Source organism: Lagopus muta, unplaced genomic scaffold (assembly GCF_023343835.1).
Source record: "Lagopus muta isolate bLagMut1 unplaced genomic scaffold, bLagMut1 primary scaffold_127, whole genome shotgun sequence".
NCBI lineage: Eukaryota > Metazoa > Chordata > Aves > Galliformes > Phasianidae > Lagopus > Lagopus muta.
Window position 1 is genome coordinate 75,234 of NW_026040190.1, and position 26,442 is coordinate 101,675.

At 61.8% G+C, this 26,442-nt stretch overlaps 2 protein-coding genes across 2 annotated transcripts; both read right to left on the reverse strand.

Moving 5' to 3' along the window:
- Nucleotides 1-1,030: 1,030 nt before the first annotated feature.
- On the reverse strand, nt 1,031-5,908 carry CDIPT (CDP-diacylglycerol--inositol 3-phosphatidyltransferase). Its single transcript, XM_048932870.1, has 6 exons — nt 5,379-5,908; nt 4,136-4,270; nt 3,303-3,456; nt 2,433-2,514; nt 1,964-2,045; nt 1,031-1,594 (listed from the first exon to the last, which is right to left on the reverse strand). The coding sequence occupies exons 1-6, from the start codon at nt 5,425-5,427 to the stop codon at nt 1,467-1,469; spliced, it is 630 nt and encodes a 209-aa protein (XP_048788827.1). The 5' UTR covers nt 5,428-5,908; the 3' UTR covers nt 1,031-1,466.
- LOC125687635 (uncharacterized) lies at nt 5,750-26,260 on the reverse strand. Its single transcript, XM_048932864.1, has 13 exons — nt 26,210-26,260; nt 23,722-23,778; nt 22,914-22,985; nt 21,735-21,836; nt 20,409-20,454; nt 18,968-19,064; nt 17,857-17,970; nt 16,181-16,272; nt 13,916-14,009; nt 11,652-11,733; nt 10,844-10,930; nt 6,886-9,453; nt 5,750-5,785 (listed from the first exon to the last, which is right to left on the reverse strand). The coding sequence occupies exons 3-13, from the start codon at nt 22,941-22,943 to the stop codon at nt 5,750-5,752; spliced, it is 3,348 nt and encodes a 1,115-aa protein (XP_048788821.1). The 5' UTR covers nt 22,944-22,985; nt 23,722-23,778; nt 26,210-26,260.
- Nucleotides 26,261-26,442: the final 182 nt, after the last annotated feature.

Here is a 26,442-nt window from a genome sequence, read left to right on the forward strand (position 1 = left end):
ACACGCACAGACCCATAGAGACACATAGGGACCCATAGGGACCCACACAGAGACCCATAGAGACACATAGAACCCATAGGGACCCACATAGAGACCCATAGAGACACACAGAGACCCATAGAGACCCATAGAGACCCATAGGGACCCACATAGAGACCCATAGAGACACATGGAACTCATAGGGACCCACATAGAGACCCATAGAGAACCACATAGAGACCCATAGAGACACATAGAACCCATAGAGACCCCATAGGACCCGTAGAGACCCCATAGGATCCATAGAGACCCCATAGAACCCATAGAGACCCCATAGAACCAAAGAGACCCCATAGGACCCATAGAGACCCATAGAACCCATAGAGACCCACATAGAAGCCATAGAGCCCCATAGAGCTGCATTGAGCACCACCGAGCCCCATAGAGCCCCATAGAGCCCCATAGAGCTGCATTGAGCATCACCAAGCACCACGGAACCCCATAGAGACCCATAGGAACCCATAGAGACCCATAGAGCCCATAGCGCCCCATAGAGCCCCATAGAACTGCACTAAGCACCACAGAGCCCCATAGAACCCATAGAGCCCATAGGAGCCCTTAGAGACCCATAGAGCTGCACTGAGCACCACCGAGCCTCATAGAGACCCCTAGAGCCCATAGCGCCCCATAGAGCCCCATAGAGCCCCATAGAGCTGCACTGAGCACCACGGAACCCCATAGCGCCCCATAGAGCCCCATAGAGCTGCACTGAGCACCACCGAGCCCCATAGAGACCCATAGGAACCCATAGAGACCCCTAGAGCCCATAGCGCCCCATAGAGCCCCATAGAGCCCCATAGAGCTTCGTTGAGCACCACCAAGCCCCATAGAGCCCCATAGAACCCCATACAGCTGCATTGAGCACCACGGAACCCCATAGAGACCCATAAGAATCCATAGAGCCCCATAGGAACCCATAGAGCCCCATAGAGCTGCATTGGACACCACAGAGCCCCATAGCACCCCCCCAAACGGGACCCGGAAGCCATGGTCACGTGACCTCACCGCTCTTTATTAAAGGCGGGTGGGCGTGGCCACGGGGGTGGGCGTGGCCTGAGTGGTCCCTGCGCTCAGGGATTGGTCGATCAGAGGGCGGGGTTTTGGAGTGTGACCAATGGGAAGCCGCAGCAACACGAAGGGGGGCGTGGCTTGCGTGGAGTGGGCGGGGTCCTATGGAATGGGTTCGTCCAATGGGGTGGCCATTCTGATTATGGGAGCTGCTCATTGGATGTGGCTTTAAAGGGGGCGTGGCCTGTAGAGGGCGTGGCCTGGCAGAGCAGGCGTGGTCTAGAGTGGGCGTGTCTTATGGAATGGGCGGGGCCATGATGGGAGCTCCTCATTGGATGTGGTTTGGGGGGGGGGGATGCCTGGCCTATGGGGGCCTGGGGGTGTGGCCTAAAGGGGGCGTGGCCTAAAGGGGGGCGTGGTCAGCGGCTCTTCCTGTCCCGGATGTCGATGGCGGCCAGGCGCCGGGCGGCCGCCTGCAGCTGCAGGGCGTTGAGCAGCGCCTTCAGAGCGGCCAATGGCAGCAGAGCCCAGCGCAGGGCGCCCAGCACTTCCGGGGTCAGGGGGCAGAGGGCAAAGGTCACGTGGGGGGCGGGGCTTCAGCCCTACCGGCCACTGTTGACCACGTGCCCCACATCTCCCCATAGACCCCATTCCACCCCGTAGCCCCCCATAGACCCCCATAGGCCCCCACATCACCCCATAGCCCCCCATAGACCCCCACTCCACCCCATAGACCCCCACAGACCCCCACTGCACCCCATAGACCCCCACAGACCCCCACTCCACCCCATGGACCCCCAGTGCCCCCCATAGATCCCCACTCCAGCCCATAGCCCCCACTCCACCCTATAGACCCCCATAGCCCCCCCCAGCCCCCCATAGCCCCCCAACCCCCCCCCCATAGCCCCCCACTCACCCCCGCTCCCCCCATAGAAGAACTCCAAATACAGGCAGCAGAAGAAACCCTCGTTGGCCGCGCACACGGTGAACAGCAGCGCCTATGGGGCAGACGGGGACAACACAGCTATGGGGCTGCCCCATAACCACCCCCCCTGGCCCCATATCTGCTCCTCCTGCCCCATAACTGCCCTCCCCCAGCCCCATAACTGCATCCCCAGCCCCATATCTGCTCTCCCCGACCCATATGTGCCACCCCAGCCCCATATCTGCTTCCCTGCCCCATAACTGAACCTCTCCTGCCCAATAACTGCACCCACAGCCCCACATCAGCCCCCTGCCCCATACATGCACCCCATTACCCCACATTTACTCTCTCCTGCCCCATAGCTGCCCCCATATCAGCCTCCCCAGCCCCATAACTGCCCCCCCTGCCCCACATCCGCCCTCCCCAGCCCCACAGCAGCCCCCCCCCGCCCCACACCCACCTTATGCCCATAGTAGAGCTGCAGCAGTCGATTCTCCCCCTGCCCCACGTTTTTGTGGCTCTCGCCCCCCTCCAACGTTGTCCTACGTATAGAAAACAAGAAGGGGGCGGAGCCTAATTCGCCCCGCCCCCTCCACGCAGCACCACCACCTCTAAGCCCCTCCCACAAAGCAGCCCCCTTCCCCTTTAACACAGCATATTCCTAAGCCCCGCCCCTTCCCTAAGCCCCGCCCCCTCGAGGCCCCGCCCCCTACACACGCATGACCAATAGATGCCACCACCTCAACCAATCCCAACAGGCCCCGCCCCCTCTCGCAAGCCCCGCCCCCAATAGAACCCAACCCCTTCCCCAAGCCCCGCCCACATGTGCACACGCCCAGCCAATGGCTGGCCTGCCCTCATTGCCCCATGCATTCTGTAGCCCCGCCCCCTCTCTGAGCCCCTACCCATGGGGCTCCGCCCCCTTCTGCTAAGCCCCGCCCACGTGTGCGCGTGCAGCCAATGGCTGCAGCCAATTTTCCCCAGCCCAGCCCCTTTAAATCCGGCACTCTTTAAACCCAGCCCCCTTTTTTCTAAGCCCCGCCCCTAATCCAAAGCCCCATCTAAGCCCCGCCCATTCCATAAGCCCCGCCCCCATGCGCACGTGCAGCCAATGGCTGGCTTTGCTTTTCCCAACCCTTGCCCTTTAAGCCCCGCCCCCGCTTTAAGCCCCGCCCCCTTTTAAGCCCCACCCACACATACACACGCATCCAATGGCTGCCCTCAAATCTTGCCCCACCCCCTCCTCAAGCCCTGCCCCCTTTTAGCCCCTCCCCATCCACAAAGCCCGCCCCCTCTAAACCCCGCCCCCTCCCTGGTAAGCCCCGCCCACGTGTGCATGTGCAGCCAATGGCTGGCGATGTCGAGGCAGACGCTGAGCTGCAGCAGGGGGGCGGCGCTGGGGTAAAGCAGGGCCAGGTTGAGCTGCAGGCACAGCAGGGAGCAGCGATCCGTCAGCATGTCCAGCATGGCGCCCAGCCGAGAGCCTGGGGGCAAAGGTCAGGGGTCAGGGGGTCAGGGGTCAAAGGTCATAAAGGGAAGGGTCAGGAAATTGAGGGGGGGTGCTGTTGTGGGGGGGCTGTCAGGATGCCCAGCGTGGCACCCGAATGATGGCAACCTGGGGTCAAAGGTCAGGGGTCACAAGTCCAGGGGGTCAAAGGCCGCGCTCTCCCCTGAAGCCCCTCCCTCCTTCCTGGAAGTCCCAGCCAACTGAAGCCCCGCCCCTTCCGGAAGACCAAACCGAAGCTCCTCCCTCTCCCGGGGGACCCTCTCCACGAAGCCCCGCCCCCGAAAGTCCTCATGAAGCCCCGCCCCTTCCTGTTGTCCCGGGCACCCGAAGCCCCGCCCCTACCACAAGCCCCTTCCTCTCCCACCTTATCCCCCAGAAGCCCCGCCCCCTTTCCCCTCCGAAGCCCCGCCCCCGGAAGTCCCCTCCAAAGCCCCACCCGTTCCGGAAATCCCTGAACCCCCCCCCCCCCGATGCCCCGCCTCCTCCCCTCTCCGAAGCCCCTGAAGCCCCGCCCCCGGAAGTCCCCTCTGCAGCCCCACCCGTTCCGGAAATCACCGAAGCCCCCCCCCCCCCTCCGAAGCCCCTCCCGGAAGTCCCGATCCCCGGAAGTCCGTCCCGTCCCGGAAGTTCCCACCCTTCCCGGAAGTCCCGCTCACCCTGATCGAGCCACCGTGCCGCCATTCCATCCACGGCGTCCATGGCGGCGCTGAGGCCGTAGCAGAGCGCGGCGGGGAGGGGGGAGCTCGGCATCAGCAGCACCGACATGGCGGCCAGCAGCACCCGCGCGTAGCCTGAAACCGGGCGGGGGGGCGCGACGTGTGGGGCGGACCCATAGGGTGCCCCATTGGCTCCTATGGGCCCCCCATTGGCCCCCACTGTGCCCCATAGGGTGCACCATAGAGTGCCCTGTTGGTCCTATGGGACCCACTGGGTGCTATTGTGCCCCATCGAATCCTATTGTGCCCCACTGTGCCCCATTGGATCCTGTGGGGCCCCATTGGATCCTCTTGTGCCCCACAGGCCCCCACTGTGCCCCATAGGGTGCCCTATTGGGTCCTATGGGGCCCCATTGGATCCTATTGTGCCCTGCTGTGCTCCATTGGATCCTATTGTGCCCCATAGACCCCCACTGTGCCCCATAAGGTGCCCTATTGGGTCCTATGGGGCCCCATTGGATCCTATTGTGCCCCACAGGCCCCCAGTGTGCCCCATAGGCTCCTATTGTGCCCCACTGTGCCCCATTGGATCCTATTGTGCCCCATAGACCCCCACTGTGCCCCATAAGGTGCCCTATTGGGTCCTATGGGGCCCCATTGGATCCTATCGTGCCCCACTGTGCCCCATTGGATCCTATTGTGCCGCATAGGCCCCCTCTGTGCCCCATAGGCTCCTATTGTGCCCTGCGTTGCCCCATTGGATCCTATTGTGCCCCATAGACCCCCACTGTGCCCCATAGGGTGACCTATTGAGTCCTATGGGGCCCCATTGGATCCTCTTGTGCCCCACAGACCCCCACTGTGCCCCATAGGCTCCTATTGTGCCCCACTGTGCCCCATTGGATCCTATTGTGCTACTGTGCCCCATAGACCCCCACTGTGCCCCATAGGGGTGCCCTATTGGGTCCTATGGGGCCCAATTGGATCCTATTGTGCCCCACTGTGCCCCATTGGATCCTGTGGGGCCCTATTGGATCCTACTGTGCCCCACGGACCCCCACTGTGCCCCATAGGCTCCTATTGTGCCCCGCTGTGCCCCATTGGATCCTATTGTGCCCCACTGTGCCCCATAGAGACCCACCGTGCACCGTTGTGTCCCATCCCCCCACATCCCCTCCCCAATTCCCCCCCCCCCCCTCCTACCCCCAACCTCTCCGTTTCCCCCCCATCGTTGGGGACTCACCGATGACGTTGGGGACGAACAGGAAGACATTCGCGTCCCCCCCCGCCATCGCCTCCCCCCCCCCTTAAAAAAAAAAAGCCCAAATCCTCCGAATTCACCCCAAAAAATCCCCCGCCCCCCTTTCCCAAAACAAAAAAGAAACGGCCGCTCCGCTTTGCGGCCCCTTTAACAGCGGCGGCAGGGAGAGACCGGAAGTGGAGTCAGGACCGGCCGGATTTTCCGCATCACGTGGTCTAAGCGTAATCTCGCCACTTCCGTATGGACCGCGTCACGTGGTCTGCGCGAAACCCCGCCGCTTCCGTATGGACTGCGTCACGTGGTGTATGCGAAACCCCGCCGCTCACGGCTGGGCTGCGTCACGTGATCTGCGCTTAGCCCCGCCCCTTTCGGATGGAGTCTTGCGGCCGCTGTAAGAGAGGAGGGGGATAAAACCCGGAAGTGGACGCGACAGGCCCACATCTATGGGGCCGCCCCACATCTATGGGTCCCGTCCCGCATCTATGGGGCTGCCCCACATCTATGGGTCCCACCCCCCATCTCTGTGTCCCGCCCCCCATCTCTGGGTCGCACCCACACTCCAGGAATCACTTTGGAGCCTTTTATTCCCCCCCCCCCCCAAATTCACACAAAATTGGGGGGGAAAAACGGAACAAACCAACAAATAAAGAACCCCCAAAATACCCAAAAGTGCAGAAACGGCCCCAAATCCGCCACCCCCAGAACAGCGCGGAGCTCCGCCCCCCAAGTGTGGGTCTGTGCCCCATAGCAGCGATCTCAGCACCAAATCGGGGCTCTCTGCCCCCCAAGTGTGGGTCTCTGCCCCATAGCAGCGAGCTCAGCCCCGAATTTGGAGTTTCTGCCCCCCAAAAGGGGCATTTTTCAACCCAAAATGGGCATTGCTGACCCCAAATTGGGACTCCCGCCCCCCAAGTGTGGGTCCCTGACCCCCAAATGTGGGCCTGCTGCCCCATAGCAGCGACTTCAGCCCCGAATTTGGGGTCTCTGCTCCCTCCAAGGGCGCCTCTGAGCCCAAATCGGGGCTCCCTGCCCCCAAAACGGGCATTGCTGACCCCAAACTGGGGCTCTCTGCCCCCCAAGTGTGGGTCACTGCCCCACAGCAGGGAGCTCAGCCCCAAAACGGGCATTGCTGACCCCATGGTTGACATTTCTGCCCCCAAATCGGGGCTCCCCCCCACACTGGACATTTCTGCCCCCTAAGTGGGCATTTATGCCCCCAAAATGGGCGTTTTTAGCCCCAAAGTTGGCACTTCCGGCCCCAAATCGGGTACTTCCGGCTTCAAATCGGGCATTTCCGCCCCTAAAGTTGACATTCCAGCCCCCAAATCGGGCACTTCCGCTCCCCAATCGGGCATTTCCGGTCCCGAATCGGGCACTTCCGCCCCCAACTCGGGGTAACTTCCGCTCCCCCCCCTCGTTTCCCCATCGTTCACCTCCACGGTCTCCTCGTCGGACACCTGGGGGGCGCCCCCCCCCCGCACCCCCCAACTTTGGGGGCGGCCGCGATGGGGCGGGGGGCGGCGGGGGGGCGGCGAGGGGCGAGGCGGGGGATGCGGGACGGAGGCCGGGGGGCGGAGAACCACGCGGGGCGCTTCCCGCCGCCTCTGCCCCATAGCGGCCTCGGCCCGCCCCATAGCGGGGGGATTCCGCCCCATAGCGGGACCAGCTTGCCCCATAAGTGAAGGAATCCGCCCCATAGAGGGCTCAGCCTGCCCCATAGCGCCGTGCCCCACAGCGGGGGGATTCTGCCCCACAGCGAGGCCAATCCGCCCCACAACAGCGCTCGGAGCTGCGCGATGAACCCTGGAGGCGGCCGGGGAGAACCGGGGGGGGCGGCGGGGATGGGGAGGCGAGAACGGAGGCGCTGCGGGGAGGGGAAGCGTGGGGCGGAAGGGGGGCGAGGGGCGGAACGGGCCGGGCCGTGTTTGGCCCGGGGGAAAAGGAGGAAAAGGCGGCGCTCCGAGGCGAAACCGAGCGCGGAGAAAGCGGCGAAAACGCGCGGCGGGAGGCGGAGGAGGAACCGCAGCCATAGGCGTTGCGCTCCGCCCCACACTTCCGGCTTCTTCGGCCACATTTCCGGTCCGATCGCCTGCACTTCCGGCACGCCGCTGGGCCACGCTTCCGGAGTTCCGCGTCGCGCTTCTGACCCGTTGCTGCTCCACGTTTCCGGTGCTACGTCCCGCACTTCCGCCACTCTCTGTCGCGCTTCCGACCCGCCGCCGCGCCACGCTTCCGGTGCTCCGTCCTCCACTTCCGGCCCTCCTCCACGCCGCACTTCCACTCTTTCGCCGGAGCGCCACACTTCCGCCCCACCTTCCCCCCTCACTTCCGCTCCGCCGGTCCACACTTCCGCTCTGCCGGCCCACACTTCCGGCCCTCGGCGCCCCATCATGGCGGCCGCCAGGAGGTAAAGCGGCAGGAAGAGACACGGGGCGGCCAACAACATGGCGGCGGGCAGCAGCACGGCGGCGCCGTGGGGCAGAGCGGGGGAAGCGCGGGGCCGAAAGGCGGCCAGGACCCACAGAGCGCCCACAGCGCCCCATAGCGGCCCCACGGCGCCCCACAGCGCCTCCAGCGCGCCCCACAGCGGCCGCGCCGCGCCCCACAGCAGCGCGACGGCGCCCCACAGCAGCCCCGCTGCGCCCCACAGCGGCCCCGTTCTGCCCCACAGCAGCAACGCGGCGCCCCATAGCGGCACCACTGCGCCCCACAGCGGTGCTGCGCTGCCCCATAGCGGCCCCGCGGCGCCCCATAGCAATGCGATGGCGCCCCATAGAAGCCCCGCTGCGCCCCATAGCGGCCCCACTGCGCCCCATAGGACCCCCGCGGCGCCCCATAGCAGCCCCACGGAGCCCCACAGCGGCCCCGCGGCGCCCCACAGGATCCCCACGGCGCCCCATAGCAGCCCCGCAGCGACCCACAGCGCCTCCCTGCCCCATAGATCCGCTCTGCCCCGTTGATCTGCCTTGCCCCATAGCTGAGCCCTGCCCCATAGCGAATCCCAGCCCCATAGGCGAGCCCTGCCCCACATCTCCCTGCCCCACAGCACGGCCTTGCCCCATAGAATCTCCCTGCCCCATAGCGACTCCCTGCCCCACAGCGCAGCCCTGCCCCACATCTCCGCGCCCCACAGCTGTGCTCTGCCCCATAGATCCTCCCTGCCCCACAGCTGGGCTCCGCCCCACAGCCCCACGAGGCCGAGGCCGATCCGTGGGGCCAGCAGGAAGAGCAGAGCAGCACACGCAACATGGACCCACACGCGTGTGCTGGCGTGTGCCAGGTGTGGGGTCACATGATCCAACGGGAACACGCGTGTGCTCGTGTGCTCCGCCACGCCTGTGGTCACGTGTGGGGTGTGGGTCACGTGATCTGCGTGCGTCACGCGTGTTCCTGCATGTTCTACACGTGTTACATGTTCTGTGTGCTCCGTGTGGGTCACGTGATCTGCATGCATCATGTGTGTTCCTGCGTGTTCTACGTGTGTTCCGTGTTCTGTGTGCTCCATGTGGGTCACGGGTGGGGTGTGGGTCACGTGTTCTTCATGCGTCACGCGTGTTCCTGCGTGTTCTGCACATGCTGTTGCGTGTTCTCCATGTGTTCCGTGTTCCTTGTGCCCCATATGTGTCACGTGTTCCGTGTCCGTCATGCGTGTTTCTGTATGTTCTGCACCTGCTGCTGCGTGTTCTTCACATGTTACGTGTCCCGTGTGCTCCGTGTGTTCCACATGTGGCCCGTGTTCCGTGTCTGTCACGTGATCTGCGTGTGTCATGCGTGTTTCTGTATGTTCTGCGCCAGTTCCGTGCTCTGTGTGCCCCATGTGGGTCACGTGTGGGGTGTGGGTCACGTGATCTTCGTGTGTCACACGTGTTCCTGTGTGCTCCGTGCATCCCACGGGTGCTGCTGTGTGTTCCGCACACGCGTGTTCTTCCCGTGTTCCATCCTCTGCGTGTCCCATCTGTGTCACGTGACCCACATCCATCCCGTGTTCCGTGTTCCCTTCACGTGTTGTCGCGTGTTCCTGCGGCAGATCCGGGTCCTCCGGCTGCTGCTGGACCTCCTGCCCCATAGAAAACGGGGTCAGCCCCATAGATCGTGCCCCATAGATCCCCACCCCACAGATCCCCCTGCCCCACAGATTTCTTGCTTCATAGATCCCTGCCCCATAGATCCCCACCCCATAGATCCCCTGCCCCACAGATTCCTTGCTTCATAGATCCCTGCCCCATAGATTCCCACCCCACAGATCCCCCTGCCCCATAGAATCCCCTGCCTTGTGGATTCCCTGCCCCATAGACCCCCCATCACCCTCCATTCATAGGGCTGACCCCACAACCCCCCTCCTTATAGGGCCGCCCCACAGCCCCGATTTATAGGGCCAATTCATAGGGCCCCTATTTGTAGGGCCCCCATTTATAGGGCCGCTTATAGGACCCCCATTTGTAGGGCCGTTTATAGGGCCCCCATTTATAGGGCCCCCATTTATAGGGTCGTTTATAGGGCCGTTTGTAGGGCCCCCATTTATAGGGCCATCTATAGGACCCCCATTTATAGGGCCGTCTATAGGACCCCATTTATAGGGCTGTTTATAGGACCCCATTTGTAGGGCCCCCATTTGTAGGGCAGTTTGTAGGGCCCCCATTTATAGGGCCGTTTATAGGGCCCCCACTTATAGGGCCCCCATTTATAGGGCTGTTTATAGGGCCCCCATTTATAGGGCTGTCTATAGGACCCCATTTATAGGGCCGTTTGTAGGACCCCCCATTTGTAGGGTCGCCTATAGTGCCCCCATTTATAGGGCCGTTTGTAGGACCCCCCATTTATAGGGCCATCTATAGGACCCCATTTATAGGGCCGTTCGTAGGACCCCCCATTTGTAGGGTCCCCTATAGGGCCCCCATTTATAGGGCCGTTTATAGGACCCCATTTGTAGGGCCATCTATAGGACCCCATTTATAGGGCCCCCATTTATAGGGCCATTTATAGGGCTGCTTGTAGGGCCATTTATAGGGCCCCCATTTATAGGGCCCCCATTTATAGGGCCGTTTATAGGGCCCCCATTTATAGGACCCCCATTTATAGGGCTGTTTATAGGACCCCATTTGTAGGCCCGTCTATAGGACCCCATTTATAGGGCCCCCATTTATAGGGTCATTTATAGGGCCCCCAATTACAGGGCCCCCATTTATAGGGCCCCCATTTATAGGGTCATTTATAGGGCCCCCAATTACAGGGCCCCCATTTATAGGGCCCCCATTTATAGGGTCATTTATAGGGCCCCCAATTACAGGGCCCCCATTGATAGGGCTGTTTATAGGGCCATTTGTAGGGCCGTTCATAGGGCCGTTTATAGGGCCGTTTGTTATAGGACCGTTTATAGGGCCGTTTATAGGGCCCCCATTGATAGGTCCCCCACTTATAGGGCCGTTTGTTGTAGGGCCGCCCCCCACCTCGTCGTCGTCGTCGTCGTCGCCCAGCGCCTTTCGGATCAGAGCCGCCATGACGCCCTGCGGCCGCTCGGCCACCACGAACTCGTGCTGGGGGGGCAGCCGGGGGTCAGCCCCATAGGACGGCCCCATAGGACTGCGCCATAGGACTGCCCCATAGCTGCCCCATAGCCGCCCCATAGGACTGCCCCATAGGACTGCCCCATAGCCGCCCCATAGGACTGCCCCATAGCTGCCCCATAGCCGCCCCATAGGACTGCCCCATAGGACTGCCCCATAGCTGCCCCATAGCCGCCCCAGAGAGACCCCATGGAGACCCCATAGGTGCCCCAGAGACCCCACAGCTGCCCCATAACCACCCAGAGCACCCCATAAAACCCCATAGCACTCCATATCCCCCCACAGCACCCCATATCCCCCCATAGCACCCCAAAACCCCCCCCAGCACCCCATAGCACCCCATATCCCCCCCCAGCACCCCATAAACCACATAAGACCCCCCCAGCACCCCATATCCCCCCACAGCACCCCATAACTTCCCCTAAGACCCCATAGCACCCCATAACCCCCCACAGCACCCCATAACCGCCAATAGCACCCCATATCCCCCCATAGCACCCCATAAAACCCCATAATTCCCCCCAGCACCCCATATCCCCCCCCAGCACCCCATAACCCCCCCCAGCACCCCACAACCACCCATATCCCCCCATATCCCCCCCCAGCACCCCATAAACCCCCTGTGACCCCCCACCCCCCCCAGCCCCCCGTTTCCCCCCAGCAGCCATCCCATAATACCCCAGGCGCCCACCTGCAGCAGCAGCTCGGATCGGGGCCGGCGCTGCGGCGCCCTCTGCAGGCAGCACTGCACGAAGCTGCGGAACGGCTCCGACCTGTGGGGCGGGGGGCAGAGGTCAGGGGGCAAAGGTCAGGGGGCAAAGGTCAGGGGGCAGAGGTCAGGGGGTGAGCGGCTGTAAGGCAGGGATGGGGGATATGGGGGGCTGATGGGGGGACTTGGGATATGGGGGGATATGGGGTGCTATGGGGTGCTATGGGGGATCTATGGGGAGATCTATGGGGGGATCTATGGGGGGATATGGGGGATCTATGGGGGGATCTATGGGGGGATCTATGGGGGATCTATGGGGGGATCTATGGGGGGATATGGGGGATCTATGGGGTGCTATGGGGGGGTTATGGGGGATCTATAGGGGGATATGGGGGATCTATGGGGGGATCTATGGGGGGATGTGGGGGATCTATGGGGGGATACGGGGGGGGTTATGGGGGGACTTGGTGGGATATGGGGTGCTATGGGGGATCTATGGGGTGCTATGGGAGGATATGGGGGATCTATGGGGTGCAATGGGGGATCTATGGGGTGCTATGGGAGGATATGGGGGATCTATGGGGTGCAATGGGGTGGTTATGGGGGATCTATGGGGTGCTATGGGGTGGTTATGGGGTGCTATGGGGGGATATGGGGGATCTATGGGGTGCTATAGGGGCATCTATGGGGAGATATGAGGGGATATGGGGGATCTATGGGGTGGTGATGGGGTGCTATGGGGGGATATGGGGGATCTATGGGGTGCTATGAGGGCATCTATGGGGAGATATGAGGGGATATGGGGGATCTATGGGGTGGTGATGGGGTGCTATGGGGTACTATAGGGGGATCTGTGGGGGGATAGGGGGTGGCTATGGGGTGCTATGGGGGGATATGGGGGATCTATGGGGTGCTATGGGGTGGTTATGGGGTGCTATGGGGGGATATGGGGTGGTGATGGGGGGACTTGGGGGATATGGGGGGATATGGGGGATCTATGGGGTTGTGATGGGGTGCTATGGGGTACTATAGGGGGATCTGTGGGGGGATAGGGGGCGGCTATGGGGTGCTATGGGGAGATATGGGGGATCTATGGGGGGATCTATGGGGGGATATGGGGGGATTATGGGGGGACTTGGTGGGATATGGGGTGCTATGGGGGATCTATGGGGTGCAATGGGGTGGTTATGGGGGATCTATGGGGTGCAATGGGGTGGTTATGGGGGATCTATGGGGTGCTATAGGGGCATCTATGGGGAGATATGAGGGGATATGGGGGATCTATGGGGTGGTGATGGGGTGCTATGGGGGGATATGGGGGATCTATGGGGTGCTTATGGGGTGCTATGGGGGGATATGGGGGATCTATGAGGTGCTATGGGGTGGTTATGGGGTGCTATGGGGGGATATGGGGTGATGTAGAACAGTCAAAGAATATCCATAGGGTCTCTATAGAGCAGCTATGGGGCAGCTATAGGGCAGCTATAGGGTCTCTATGGGGCAGCTATAGGGCAGCTATGGGGCACCTATGGGGCAGCTATAGGGCAGCTATGGGGCAGCTATAGAGCAGCTATGGGGCATCTATGGGGCAGCTATAGAGTCTCTATGGGGCAGCTATGGGGCAGCTATAGGGTCTCTATGGGACGGCTATGGGGCAGCTATGGGGCAGCTATAGGGTCTCTATGGAGCAGCTATGGGGCAGCTATAGGGCAGCTATAGGGTCTCTATGGGGCAGCTATAGGGCAGCTATGGGGCACCTATGGGGCAACTATAGGGTCTCTATGGGGCAGCTATGGGGCAGCTATAGGGTCTCTATGGGGCAGCTATGGGGCAGCTATAGGGCAGCTATAGGATCTCTATGGGGCAGCTATAGGGCAGCTATGGGGCACCTATGGGGCAGCTATAGGGTCTCTATGGGGCAGCTATGGGGCGGCTATGGGGCAGCTGTGGGGCAGCTATGGGGTCTCTATGGGGCAGCTATGGGGCAGCTATAGGGTCTCTATGGGACGGCTATGGGGCAGCTATGGGGCAGCTATAGGGTCTCTACGGGACCGCTATGGGACCGCAATGGGGCACCTATGGAGCAGCTATAGGGTCTCTATGGGGCAGCTATGGGGCGGCTATGGGGCAGCTGTGGGGCAGCTATGGGGTCTCTATGGGGCAGCTATGGGGCGGCTATGGGGCAGCTATAGGGCAGCTATAGGGTCTCTATGGGGCAGCTATGGGGCAGTCCTATGGGCTCTCACCATGCGTCGCCCTGCAGCTGTGGGGCGCAGCTCTGTGCGATGTGGTACAGCGCCGCCATGGCGTTCAGTGCAAACAGGGGCGGCTTCCGCTCCGCTGGGGGGCGCAATGGCGGCGTTACAACACGGCGCCGCCAGGGGGCGCCAGAGAGACGCCACAGATCCCAGAGCCGCACGGCGCCCCACAGAGACCCATAGCGCCCCATAGCAACCCCATACAGCCCCATAGCAACCCCATAGCGCCCCATAGCAACCCCATACAGCCCCATAGAAACCCTGTAGAGCCCCATAGCACCCCATAGAGCCCCATAGCAACCCATAGCAACACCATAGAGCCCCATGGCGCCCCATAGCACCCCATAGAGCCCCATAGCGACCTCATAGTGCCCCATAGCACCCCATAGAGCCCCACAGCACCCCCACAGAGCCCCATAGCACCCCATAGCAACCCCATAGCAACCCCGTAGAGCCCCATAGCGACCCCATAGCAACCCATAGCGCCCCATAGCAACCCATAGCGCCCCACAGCACCCCATAGAGCCCCATAGCACCCCATAGTGTCCCATAGCGCCCCATAGAAACCCATAACACCCCACAACACCCCATAGCGCCCCATAGCACCCCATAGCAACCCCACAGCGCCCCATAGAAACCCATAACACCCCATAGCACCCCATAGTGTCCCATAGCACCCCATAGAGCCCCATAGCAACCCATAGTGCCCCACAGCACCCCACAGTGCCCCATAGCAACCCCATAGAGCCCCATAGCACCCCATAGCGACCTCATAGTGCCCCATAGCACCCCATAGCACCCATAGCACCCCATAGCTCCCCATAACACCCACAGCACCCCACAGCACCCCATAGCACCCATAGCACCCCATAGTACCCCATAGCACTCCATAACATTCATAGCACCCATAGCACCCCATAGCACCCCATGTGAACCCATAGCACCCATAGCACCCCATACCACCACATAGCAACCCCTCAGCACCCCACAGCACCCCATAGCACCCATAGTACCCCATAGCTCCCCATAACACCCATAGCACCCATAGCACCCCATAGCACCCCATAGCACCCCATAACATTCATAGCACCCATAGCACCCCATAGCGCCCCATGTGAACCCATAGCACCCATAGCACCCCATACCACCACATAGCAACCCCTCAGCACCCCACAGCACCCCATAGCACCCATAGTACCCCATAGCAACCCATAACACCCATAGCACCCATAGCACCCCATAGCACCCCATAGCACCCCATAACATTCATAGCACCCATAGCACCCCATAGCGCCCCATGTGAACCCATAGCACCCATAGCACCCCATACCACCACATAGCAACCCCTCAGCACCCCACAGCACCCCATAGCACCCATAGTACCCCATAGCTCCCCATAACACCCATAGCACCCATAGTACCCCATAGCAACCCATAACACCCATAGCACCCATAGTACCCCATAGCAACCCATAACACCCATAGCACCCATAGCACCCCATACGACCCCATACCGCCCCACAGCACCCCATAGCACCCCATAACACCCATAGCACCCATAGCACCCCATAGCACCTAGTACCACACCATAGCACCCATAGCACCCCATATGACCCTGTACCGCCCCATAGCACCCCATAGCACCCCATAACACCCATAGCACCCATAGCACCCCGTATGACCCCATACCACCCCATAGCACCCCCAGCACCCCATAGCGCCCCATAGCACCCCACATGACCCCATACCGCCCCACAGCACCCCATAGCACCCCATATGACCCCATACCGCCCCATAGCAACCCCATAGCACCCCATAACACCCATAGCACCCATAGCACCCCATACGACCCCATACCGCCCCACAGCACCCCATAGCACCCCATAACACCCATAGCACCCATAGCACCCCATAGCACCTAGTACCACACCATAGCACCCATAGCACCCCATATGACCCTGTACCGCCCCATAGCACCCCATAGCACCCCATAACACCCATAGCACCCATAGCACCCCGTATGACCCCATACCACCCCATAGCACCCCCAGCACCCCATAGCGCCCCATAGCACCCCACATGACCCCATACCGCCCCACAGCACCCCATAGCACCCCATATGACCCCATACCGCCCCATAGCAACCCCATAGCACCCCATAACACCCATAGCACCCATAGCACCCCATACGACCCCATACCGCCCCATAGCACCCCATAGCACCCCCAGCACCCCCAGCCCCCCGCCCCGCACCCAGCTCGATGCAGGTGATGCCCAGCGCCCAGACGTCGGCCCTGCCGTCGTAGCGACCCTCGTCCATCGCCAGGATCACTTCCGGGGCCATCCTGCGGGGGGCGCCAGGGGTCACCAGGGGGTCATGGGGTCACCAGGGGGTCACGGGGTCACCAGGGGGTCACGGGGTTACTAGAGGACATGGGGTCACTAGAGGGTCATGGGGTCATCAGGGGGCCAACCTGCAGGGGGCGCCAGGGGTCACCAGGGGGTTATGGGGTCACAAGGGGGTTATGGGGTCACTATGGGGGTCATGGGGTCACTATGGCGGTTAAGGGGTCACCAGGGGGTCATGAGGTCACCAGGGGGTCAAGGGGTCACTAGGGGGTCAAGAGGTCACTATAGGGTCATGGGGTCACTAGGGGGGTCATGGGGTCACTATGGGGTCACTATGGGGTCACTATGGGGTCACTATGGGGTTATGGGGCCACTATGGGGTCATGGGGTCACTATGGGGGTTATGGGGTCACTAGGGGGGTCATGGGGTCACTAGGGGGTCATGGGGTCACTACTAGGGGGTCAGGGGTCACTATGGGGTCATGGGGTCACCAGGGGGTCATGGGGTCACTACGGGGTCATGGGGGCACTACGGGGTCATGGGGTCACCAGGGGGTCACGGGGTTACTAGAGGACATGGGGTCACTAGGGGGTCACGGGGTCACCAGGGGGTCATGGGGTCACTACTAGGGGGTCATGGGGTCACTATGGGGGTCATGGGGTCACTACTAGGGGGTCATGGGGTCACTATGGCGGTTAGGGGGTCACCAGGGGGTCATGGGGTCACTAGGGGGTCATCGGGTAACTACTAGAGGATTATGGGGTCACTAGGGGGTCATGGGGTCGCTATGGGGTCATTATGAGGTCATTATGGGGTTATAGGGGGCACTAGGGGGTCACTAAGGGGTCATGGGGTCACTATGGGGTCATGGGGTCACTAGGGGGTCATGGGGTCGCTATGGGGTCATTATGGGGTCATTATGGGGTTATGGGGTCACTATGGGGTCATGGGGTCACTATGGGGTCACTATGGGGTCACTATGGGGTTATGGGGCCACTATGGGGTTATAGAGGGCGCTAGGGGGTCACTAAGGGGTCATGGGGTCACTACTAGGGGGTCAGGGGTCACTAGTGGGTCATGGGGTCACCAGGGGGTCATGGGGTCACTAGGGCATTATGGGATCACAAAGGGGTCACGGGGTCACTATGGGATCACTATGGGGTCACTATGGGGTTATGGGGTCACTATGGGGTTATGGGGTCACTATGGGGTCAGGGGTCACTAGGAGGTCATGGGGTCACTATGGGGTCATGGGGTCACTACTGGGTTATGGGGTCACTATTGGGTCACTAATAGGGTCAATTGTATGGGGTCACTTACAGGGTCGCTATGGGGTCAGTGCAATGGGGCCATCCCAGATCTATGGGGCAGGACAGATCTATAGGGCAGATCTATGGGGCAGGGCAGATCTATGGGGCAGGGCGAATCTATGGGGCAGCCCCCCATCTCCCTACCAGTAGGGCGTCCCCACGAAGCTGCAGGCCGTGCTGCTGTGGGGCAGAGCTGTGCTATGGGGCAGATCTATGGGGCAGGGCACATCTATGGGGTGGATCTATGGGGCAGCCCCCCATCTCCGTACCAGTAGGGCGTCCCCACGAAGCTGCAGGCCGTGCTGCTGTGGGCCGCAGAGCCGAAGTCGCTGAGTTTGACGCAGCCCCGCGGCGACAGCAGGACGTTGGCGGCCTTCACGTCTCTGTGGGGCGCAAATGGGGGCAGGATGTGGGGTGGGGGGGGGAGGATATGGGGTGAGGGTGTGGGGCGGAGGAAGGTTATGGGGTGGGGGGAGCTTATAGGGTGGGGGGGAGGATGTGGGGTGAGGATGTGGGGTTGGGGGGCAGCTTATGGGGTGGGGGGCAGTGAATGGGGTGGGGGGGGAGGATATGGGGTTATGGGGCAGCTTATGGGGTGGGGATGTGGGGTGGGGGGCAGCTTATGGGGTGGAGATGGGTGGGGGGAGCTTATGGGGTGGGGGGCAGTGAATGGGGTTGGGGGGCAGCTTATGGGGTGGGGATGTGGGGTGGAGGGGAGGATATGGGGTGAGGATGTGGGGCGGAGGAAGGTTATGGGGTGGGGGCAGCTTATAGGGTAGGGGGGAGGATGTGGGGTGAGGATGTGGGGTTGGGGGGCAGCTTATGGGGTGGAGATGGGTGGGGGGGGAGGATATGGGGTTATGGGGCAGCTTATGGGGTGGGGATGTGGGGTGAAGGCAGCTTATGGGGTGGGGGGCAGAATATGGGGCTGGGGGGCAGCTTATGGGGTGGGGATGTGGGGTGGGGGGGAGGATATGGGGTGAGGATGTGGGGTGGAAAAAGGCTTATGGGGTGGGGATGTGGGGTGGGGGGCAGCTTATGGGGTGGGGGGTCAGGATATGGGGTGGGATGTGGGGTAGGGGGGCAGCTTATGGGGTGAGGATGTGGGGTGAAATCATATATGGGGTAATGGGGAAATGTCAGGCAAGCATTGGGTGGCTATGGGGCGGCTATGGGGCGGCTATGGGGCAGCTATAGGGCAGCTATGGGGCGGCTATGAGACAGCTATGGGGCGGCTATGAGGCAGCTGTAGGGCAGCCATAGGGCACCTATGGGGCAGCTATGGGGCAGCCATGGGGCAGCTATGGGGTACCTATGGGGTATCTATGGGGCAGCTATAGGGTGGCTATGGGGCAGCTATGGGGCAGCTATGGGGCAGACCTGTGTATGACGTGGATGCGGTGCAGGTAGGCCAGGCCGTGCAGCGCCCCATGGACGATGGCCGCGATCTCCGGCTCCGACAGCGCAGGCTGCTGGGCTGCGCCCCACAACGACACACCAACGCCCCATAGCGCCCCATAGCGCCCCATAGGGACCCATAGGGACCCACAGCCACCCCATAGCGCCCCATAGGGACCCATAGCCACCCCATAACGCCCCATAGGGACCCATAGCCACCCCATAGGGACCCCATAAACACCCCATAAACACCCATAGCCACCCCACAGCGCCCCATAGGGACCCATAGCCACCCCATAACGCCCCATAGGGACCCATAGCCACCCCATAGGGACCCCATAGCCACCCCATAAACACCCCATAGGAACCCATAGAGACCCATAGCGACCCTATATCCACCCCATAGCGCCCCATAGGGACCCCATAGCGCCCCATAGGGACCCATAGGGACCCACAGCCACCCCATAGGGACCCCATAAACACCCCATAAACACCCATAGCCACCCCATAAACACCCCACAGACACCCCATAAGGACCCATAGGGACCCCACAGCCACCCCATAGCCACCCCATAGAGACCCATAGCCACCCCATAGCCACCCCATAGGGACCCCATAACCACCCCATAAACACCCCATAGGAACCCATAGAGACCCATAGCGACCCTATATCCACCCCATAGAAGCCCCATAGGGACCCATAGCCACCCCATAGCCACCCCATAGAGACCCCATAACCACCCTATAGATACCCCATAAACACCCCATAACCACCCATAGCCACCCCACAGCGCCCCATAGGGACCCATAGCCACCCCATAACGCCCCATAGGGACCCATAGCCACCCCATAGGGACCCCATAAACACCCCATAAACACCCATAGCCACCCCATAAACACCCCACAGACACCCCATAAGGACCCATAGGGACCCCACAGCCACCCCATAGCCACCCCATAGAGACCCATAGCCACCCCATAGCCACCCCATAGGGACCCCATAACCACCCCATAAACACCCCATAGGAACCCATAGAGACCCATAGCGACCCTATATCCACCCCATAGAAGCCCCATAGGGACCCATAGCCACCCCATAGCCACCCCATAGAGACCCCATGACCACCCCATAAACACCCCATAGGGACCCATAGAGACCCATAGGGACCCCATTTACACCCCATAGGAACCCCATAGCACCCCATAACCACCCCATAAAGACCCCATAAGGACCCATGGGCACCCCATAGCCACCCCATAATCACCCCATAGGGACACATGGACACCCCATAGCACCCCATAACCACCCCATAAAGACCCCATAAGAACCCATAGCCACCCCATAGCACCCCATAGGAACCCCATAAGGACCCATGGGCACCCCATAGCCACCCCACAGCGCCCCACAGCCGCCCCCACTCACGCTGCAGCAGATCAGCAGCCGACCCCACGCAGAACTCCATGGCGATCTGTGGGGAGATGTGGGGCTGCAGCAGCGCCCTCCGCCCCACAACCGCCCCACTTCCCCGCCCCATAACCCCCCACACCCCCTCTTTCCCACCCCATAACCCCCCCACCCCCCCATCCCACCCCATATCCCCCCTCCCACCCCATAACCCCCCCACATCCCTTCTTTCCCACCCCATATCCCCTCATATCCCCCCCCATACCCCATACTCCCCCTTTCCCACCCCATAACCCCCCCCGCCCCCCCTCCCACCCCATATATTCCCCCATATCCCCCCTCCCACCCCATAACCCTCCTACACCCCCCCTTTCCCACCCCATATCCCCCCTCCCACCCTGTATCCCCCCCACATCCCCTCCCTCCCACCCCATAACCCTCCCTTGCCTCCCCATCCCACCCCATATCCCCCCCACCCCCTCTTTCCCACCCCATTACCCCCCCCCATCCCACCCCATAACTCTTCCTCACCCTCTTTCCCACCCCATAACCCCCCCTGCCCCCCATCCCACCCCATATCCCCCCTCCCACCCCATAACCCCCCCTGCCCCCCCTCCCACCCCATAACCCTCCTACACCCCCTCTTTCCCACCCCATATGCCCCCCACCCCCCCTCCCACCCCATAACCCTCCCTTGCCTGCCTCCCACCCCATAACCCCCATCCCACCCCATAACCCCCCTGCACCCCCCCTCTCCCACCCCGTAACCCCCCCTATCCCCTCTCCAACCCCATATCCCCCCCACATCCCCTCTATCCCACCCCATAGCCCCCCCTTGCCCCCCATCCTTCCCCATATCCCCCCCCCACCCCCTCTTTCCCACCCCATACCCCCCCTCCCACCCCATATCCCCCCCCACATCCCCTCCCTCCCACCCCATAACCCCGCCTGCCCCCCATCCCACCCCATATGCCCTCCCACCCCATAACCCCCTTCCCGCCCCACATCCCCCCATCCCACCCCATATCCCCCCTGCACCCCCCCCCCTCCCACCCCATATCCCCCCCCCACACCCCCTCTTTCCCACCCCATATCCCCCCTCCCACCCCATAACCCCCCCACCCCCCCCCATGCCCCCCATCCCTCCCCATATCCCCCCCCCCACCCCCCTCCCTCCCACCCCATATCCCCCCTGCCCCATAACCCCCCCACCCCCTATTTCCCACCCCATAACCCCCCCACCCCCCCCATATCCCCCACACCCCCTCTATCCCACCCCATATCCCCCCATCCCCTCTTTCCCACCCCACATCCCCCCCCCGCCCCACATATCCCCCCACTCACCCAGACGCAGCGCCCCCTGAGGAAGGCTCCCCTTCCCCTCACGGTGTGGGGGTGCCTCAGGCTCTGCAGCAGCCTCACCTCCCTCACGATGTCGCCCCACTTCTGGGGGGGGGACGGGGGGGGACCCTCAGACCCCAAACGTGCCCCCAAACCCCACATGGGACCCACGCAGCCCCACAACCCCACAGCCACCCCATAGGCCCCAATACCCCCCCATACACACACAATATCCCCCATAGCTCCCTCTGTCCCCAATACCCCCCCATATTCTGCCATACCCCCAAATCCCCCCCCAGCCCCCCCTACATCACCCCCCATACCCCCTCCGTTCCCCCCCAAATCCCCCCATAACCCCCAAATCCCCCCACATAGCCCCATAACCCCCCATCCCCCCCACATCCCCCCTAATACTCCCCCATATCCCCCCCACATCCCCAATACCCCCCCATACCCCCAAACCACCTCCACATCCCCCCCAACATCCCCCCTACCCCCCATATCCCCCCCACCCTCAACATCCCCCCCATATCCCCCTGTTCCCCCTATTACACCCTCAGATCCCCCCCACACCCCCCATATCCCCCCCCTACCCCCCATATCCGCCCCCATATCCCCCCATAGCCTCCCACCCCCCTCATATCCCCCCATGCCCCCCCCATATCCCCCATATCCTCCTGTACCCCCCCCAATATCCCTCCCATATCCCCCCCACCCCACATACCCCCCTCCCACCCCCCCCTACCCCCCCATATCCCCAATATCCCCCATATCCCCAATATCCCCCATATCCCCCCACACCCCCCATATCCCCCCCATATCCCCCCCATCCCCCATATCCCCCCTACCCCCATAGCCTCCCATGCCCCCCATAGCCCCTCACACTCCCAATATCCCCCCATATCCCCCATAACCACCCCATACCCCCCCACAACCCCCCATATCCCCCTAATGCTCCCCCCACATCCCCCATATGCTTCCCCACATCCCCCATATTCCCCCTACCCCCCCCCACATCCCCCAATATCCCCCAATATCGCCCCATACCCCCCTACCCCTCCATAGTCCCCATAACCCCCCCCACCCCATAACTCCCCCATAACCCCCTACCCCATATCCCCCCTCATATCCCCCCTACCCCCATATCCCCCCCTACCCCCCATCTCCCCCCCATCCCCGCACCTCGTTGCCGTGCTTCCCGCCGTAGCACATCTTCTTGACGGCCACCACCTCGTTGGTGCGCGTGTCGCGGGCCTGCACACACGTGTGACACGTGAGGACACGCGTGTGACACGGGATGGACATGCAAAGATACAAGTACACATGTATCACATACAACAACGTGCAAGAACACACAAGCATAACATGTAAAAGCATGCGACACGTAACAGTACATACAAACACATAACCAACATGCAAGAACATGTGAAAACACGTAACAGCCATACAGCTGCGCCTCAGCACACGCAAAAGACACAAAACTGCACGTGAGTGCACATGAATGGCATGTGATAACATGGCATGACAGATAAGAAACATAAGAAGGCAAACAAAAATGTGAAATTGACATGTAATGATACAAGACAACACGTGAATGACATACAATGACACGTGTACACACAGAAGTGACGTGTAACAGCACATACAACTACAATGACATGCAACAATGTGCAGACACATACAAATGACACACCACCAACATGCGACGTCATGGGTGACATTTGAATCATGTGCAATGACATACGTACACGTATGACACACGTAACAACACGTGATGACACGCAACCAGACTGCGGTGACACGCAACATACACGTAACAACAGACATCAGTGTATGGAAACATGCAACAACACACGTGATGGGTGCAGGAGTGACATGCAAAGACATGCAAGGACACGCAAGGACACGCGCGATGACACGTGAGCACACGCGTGAGGTCCCGTGACGCGGCACTCACACGGAACACGGCTCCAAAGCTGCCCCTGCCCACCTCCCGCAGGTCCTGGAAGCGCCGCGTTGGGTCCTCAGGGCTGAACAGCGCCGGGTCCTGTGGGGCGGGCATGGCTGCCCCATAGCCACCCCCATAACCACCCCATAGGGACCCCAGAGCCACCCCATAACCACCACATAGGAACCCCATAGGGACCCCAGAGCCACCCCATAACCACCCCATAGGGGCCCCACAGCCACCCCATAGACAGCCCTGCCCCATAGCCACCCCATAACCACCCCATAGCCACCCCATAGAGATCCCAGAACCACCCCATAGAGACCCCATAGAGACCCTACAGCCACCCCATAGACAGCCCTGCCCCATAGCCACCCCATAACCACCCATAGGGACCCCAGAGCCACCCCATAACCACCACATAGGAACCCCATAGGGACCCCATAGCCACCCCATAACCACCCCATAGGGGCCCCACAGCCACCCCATAGACAGCCCTGCCCCATAGCCACCCCATAACCACCCCATAGCCACCCCATAGAGATCCCAGAACCACCCCATAGAGACCCCATAGAGACCCTACAGCCACCCCATAGACAGCCCTGCCCCATAGCCACCCCATAACCACCCATAGGGACCCCAGAGCCACCCCATAACCACCACATAGGAACCCCATAGGGACCCCAGAGCCACCCCATAACCACCCCATAGAGATCCCAGAGCCACCCTATAGAGACCCCATAGGGACCCCAGAGCCACCCCATAACCACCCCATAGGGACCCTATAGGGACCCCAGAGCCACCCCATAACCACCCCATAGAGACCCCATAGGGACCCAAAGCCACCCCATAACCACCCCATAGGGACCCCAGAGCCACCCCATAACCACCACATAGGAACCCCATAGGGACCCCAGAGCCACCCCATAACCACCCCATAGGGGCCCCACAGCCACCCCATAGACATCCCTGCCCCATAGCCACCCCATAACCACCCCATAGCCACCCCATAGAGATCCCAGAACCACCCCATAGAGACCCCATAGAGACCCTACAGCCACCCCATAGACAGCCCTGCCCCATAGCCACCCCATAACCACCCATAGGGGACCCCAGAGCCACCCCATAACCACCACATAGGAACCCCATAGGGACCCCATAGCCACCCCATAACCACCCCATAGGGGCCCCACAGCCACCCCATAGACAGCCCTGCCCCATAGCCACCCCATAACCACCCCATAGCCACCCCATAGAGATCCCAGAACCACCCCATAGAGACCCATAGAGACCCTACAGCCACCCCATAGACAGCCCTGCCCCATAGCCACCCCATAACCACCCATAGGGACCCCAGAGCCACCCCATAACCACCACATAGGAACCCCATAGGGACCCCAGAGCCACCCCATAACCACCCATAGAGATCCCAGAGCCACCCTATAGAGACCCCATAGGGACCCCAGAGCCACCCCATAACCACCCCATAGGGACCCTATAGGGACCCCAGAGCCACCCCATAACCACCCCCATAGAGACCCCATAGGGACCCAAAGCCACCCCATAACCACCCCATAGGGACCCCAGAGCCACCCCATAACCACCCCTTAGGGACCCCATAGGGATCCCAGAGCCATCCCATAGAGACCCCATAGGGACTCCAGAGCCACCCCATAGACAGCCCTGCCCCATAGCCACCCCATAACCACCCCATAGGGACCCCAGAGCCACCCCATAACCACCACATAGAGACCCCATAGGGACCCCAGAGCCAACCCATAACCACCCCATAGGGACCCCATAGCCACCCCATAACCACCCCTTAGGGACCCCATAACCACCCATAACCACCCCATAGGGACCTCATAGAGATCCCAGAGCCACCCCATAGAGACCCCATAGAGACCCTAGAGCCACCCCATAGACAGCCCTGCCCCATAGCCACCCCATAACCACCCCATACGGACCCCAGAGCCACCCCATACAGACCCCATAATCACCCCATAGAGACCCCATAGGGACCCCATAGCCACCCCATAGAAACCTCATAACCACCCCATAGGGACCCCATAGATAGCCCTGCCCCATACACACCCCACAACCACCCCATAATGACCCCATAACCACCCCATAGACGGCCCTACCCCATACGCAGCCTGTAACCACCCCATAGGCGCCCATCCCACCCCACAGACCCCACATCCCCTACAGACCCCCCTCCCAACCCCACAGACGGCCACAGACCCCACACCCACCCCACAGCCCCCACAGGCCCCTCAAGGCTCCCCTCCCACCCCACAGCCCCCACACCGACCCCACAGACTCCCCACAGCCCCCCCTTCCCGCCCCACAGCCCGTGTAGGCCGCAGGCCCAGCCCCACAGATCTGCCCCCCCCCCCCCCGCCCCACAGACCCCACACAAACGTCCCCCAGCTCCCTACCCCGCCCCACAGACCCCTCCCCGTGACCCCGCCCACCCCGCCGCCCCGCCCCCAGCCCCGCCGCCCCGATCCTCCCCGCCGTTCCTCACCGCTTCCCGCTCCACCGCCGCCGCCGCCGCCCTCTGCAAAATGGCGCCGCGGCTGAGGCGAGACGGAAGTTCCGGTCCCGCGCGGAGTTGTGCGCGTGCGCCGGGAAGCGAGCCACGCCCCTTTACTGGCGGGACTCACATCTCATTGGCTGGAGCTCAGTCACCGGGAGGCGATTGGTCGACGGGACCGTGATCGTGATTGGTCAACGGTAACTAGAGGGCGGGACTTAGTG

What these genes read in the sequence shown, in the direction of transcription:
- CDIPT (XM_048932870.1), bottom strand. Translation starts at nt 5,427, where the DNA reads ATGGCGGGGGGGGACGCGAATGTCTTCCTGTTCGTCCCCAACGTCATC. An exon ending in CATTGGCTGCACATGCACAC is followed by an intron (nt 2,515 to 3,302) that starts GTGGGCGGGGCT and finishes TTCTATACGTAG; the next exon opens with GACAACGTTGGAGGGGGGCG. An exon ending in AGCTCTACTATGGGCATAAG is followed by an intron (nt 2,046 to 2,432) that starts GTGGGTGTGGGG and finishes TCTGCCCCATAG; the next exon opens with GCGCTGCTGTTCACCGTGTG.
- LOC125687635 (XM_048932864.1), bottom strand. Translation starts at nt 22,943, where the DNA reads ATGTGCTACGGCGGGAAGCACGGCAACGAG. An exon ending in TTCGTGGGGACGCCCTACTG is followed by an intron (nt 16,273 to 17,856) that starts GTACGGAGATGG and finishes CGCCCCCCGCAG; the next exon opens with GATGGCCCCGGAAGTGATCC. An exon ending in CCATCGCGGCCGCCCCCAAA is followed by an intron (nt 5,786 to 6,885) that starts GTTGGGGGGTGC and finishes CCTCTCTTACAG; the next exon opens with CGGCCGCAAGACTCCATCCG.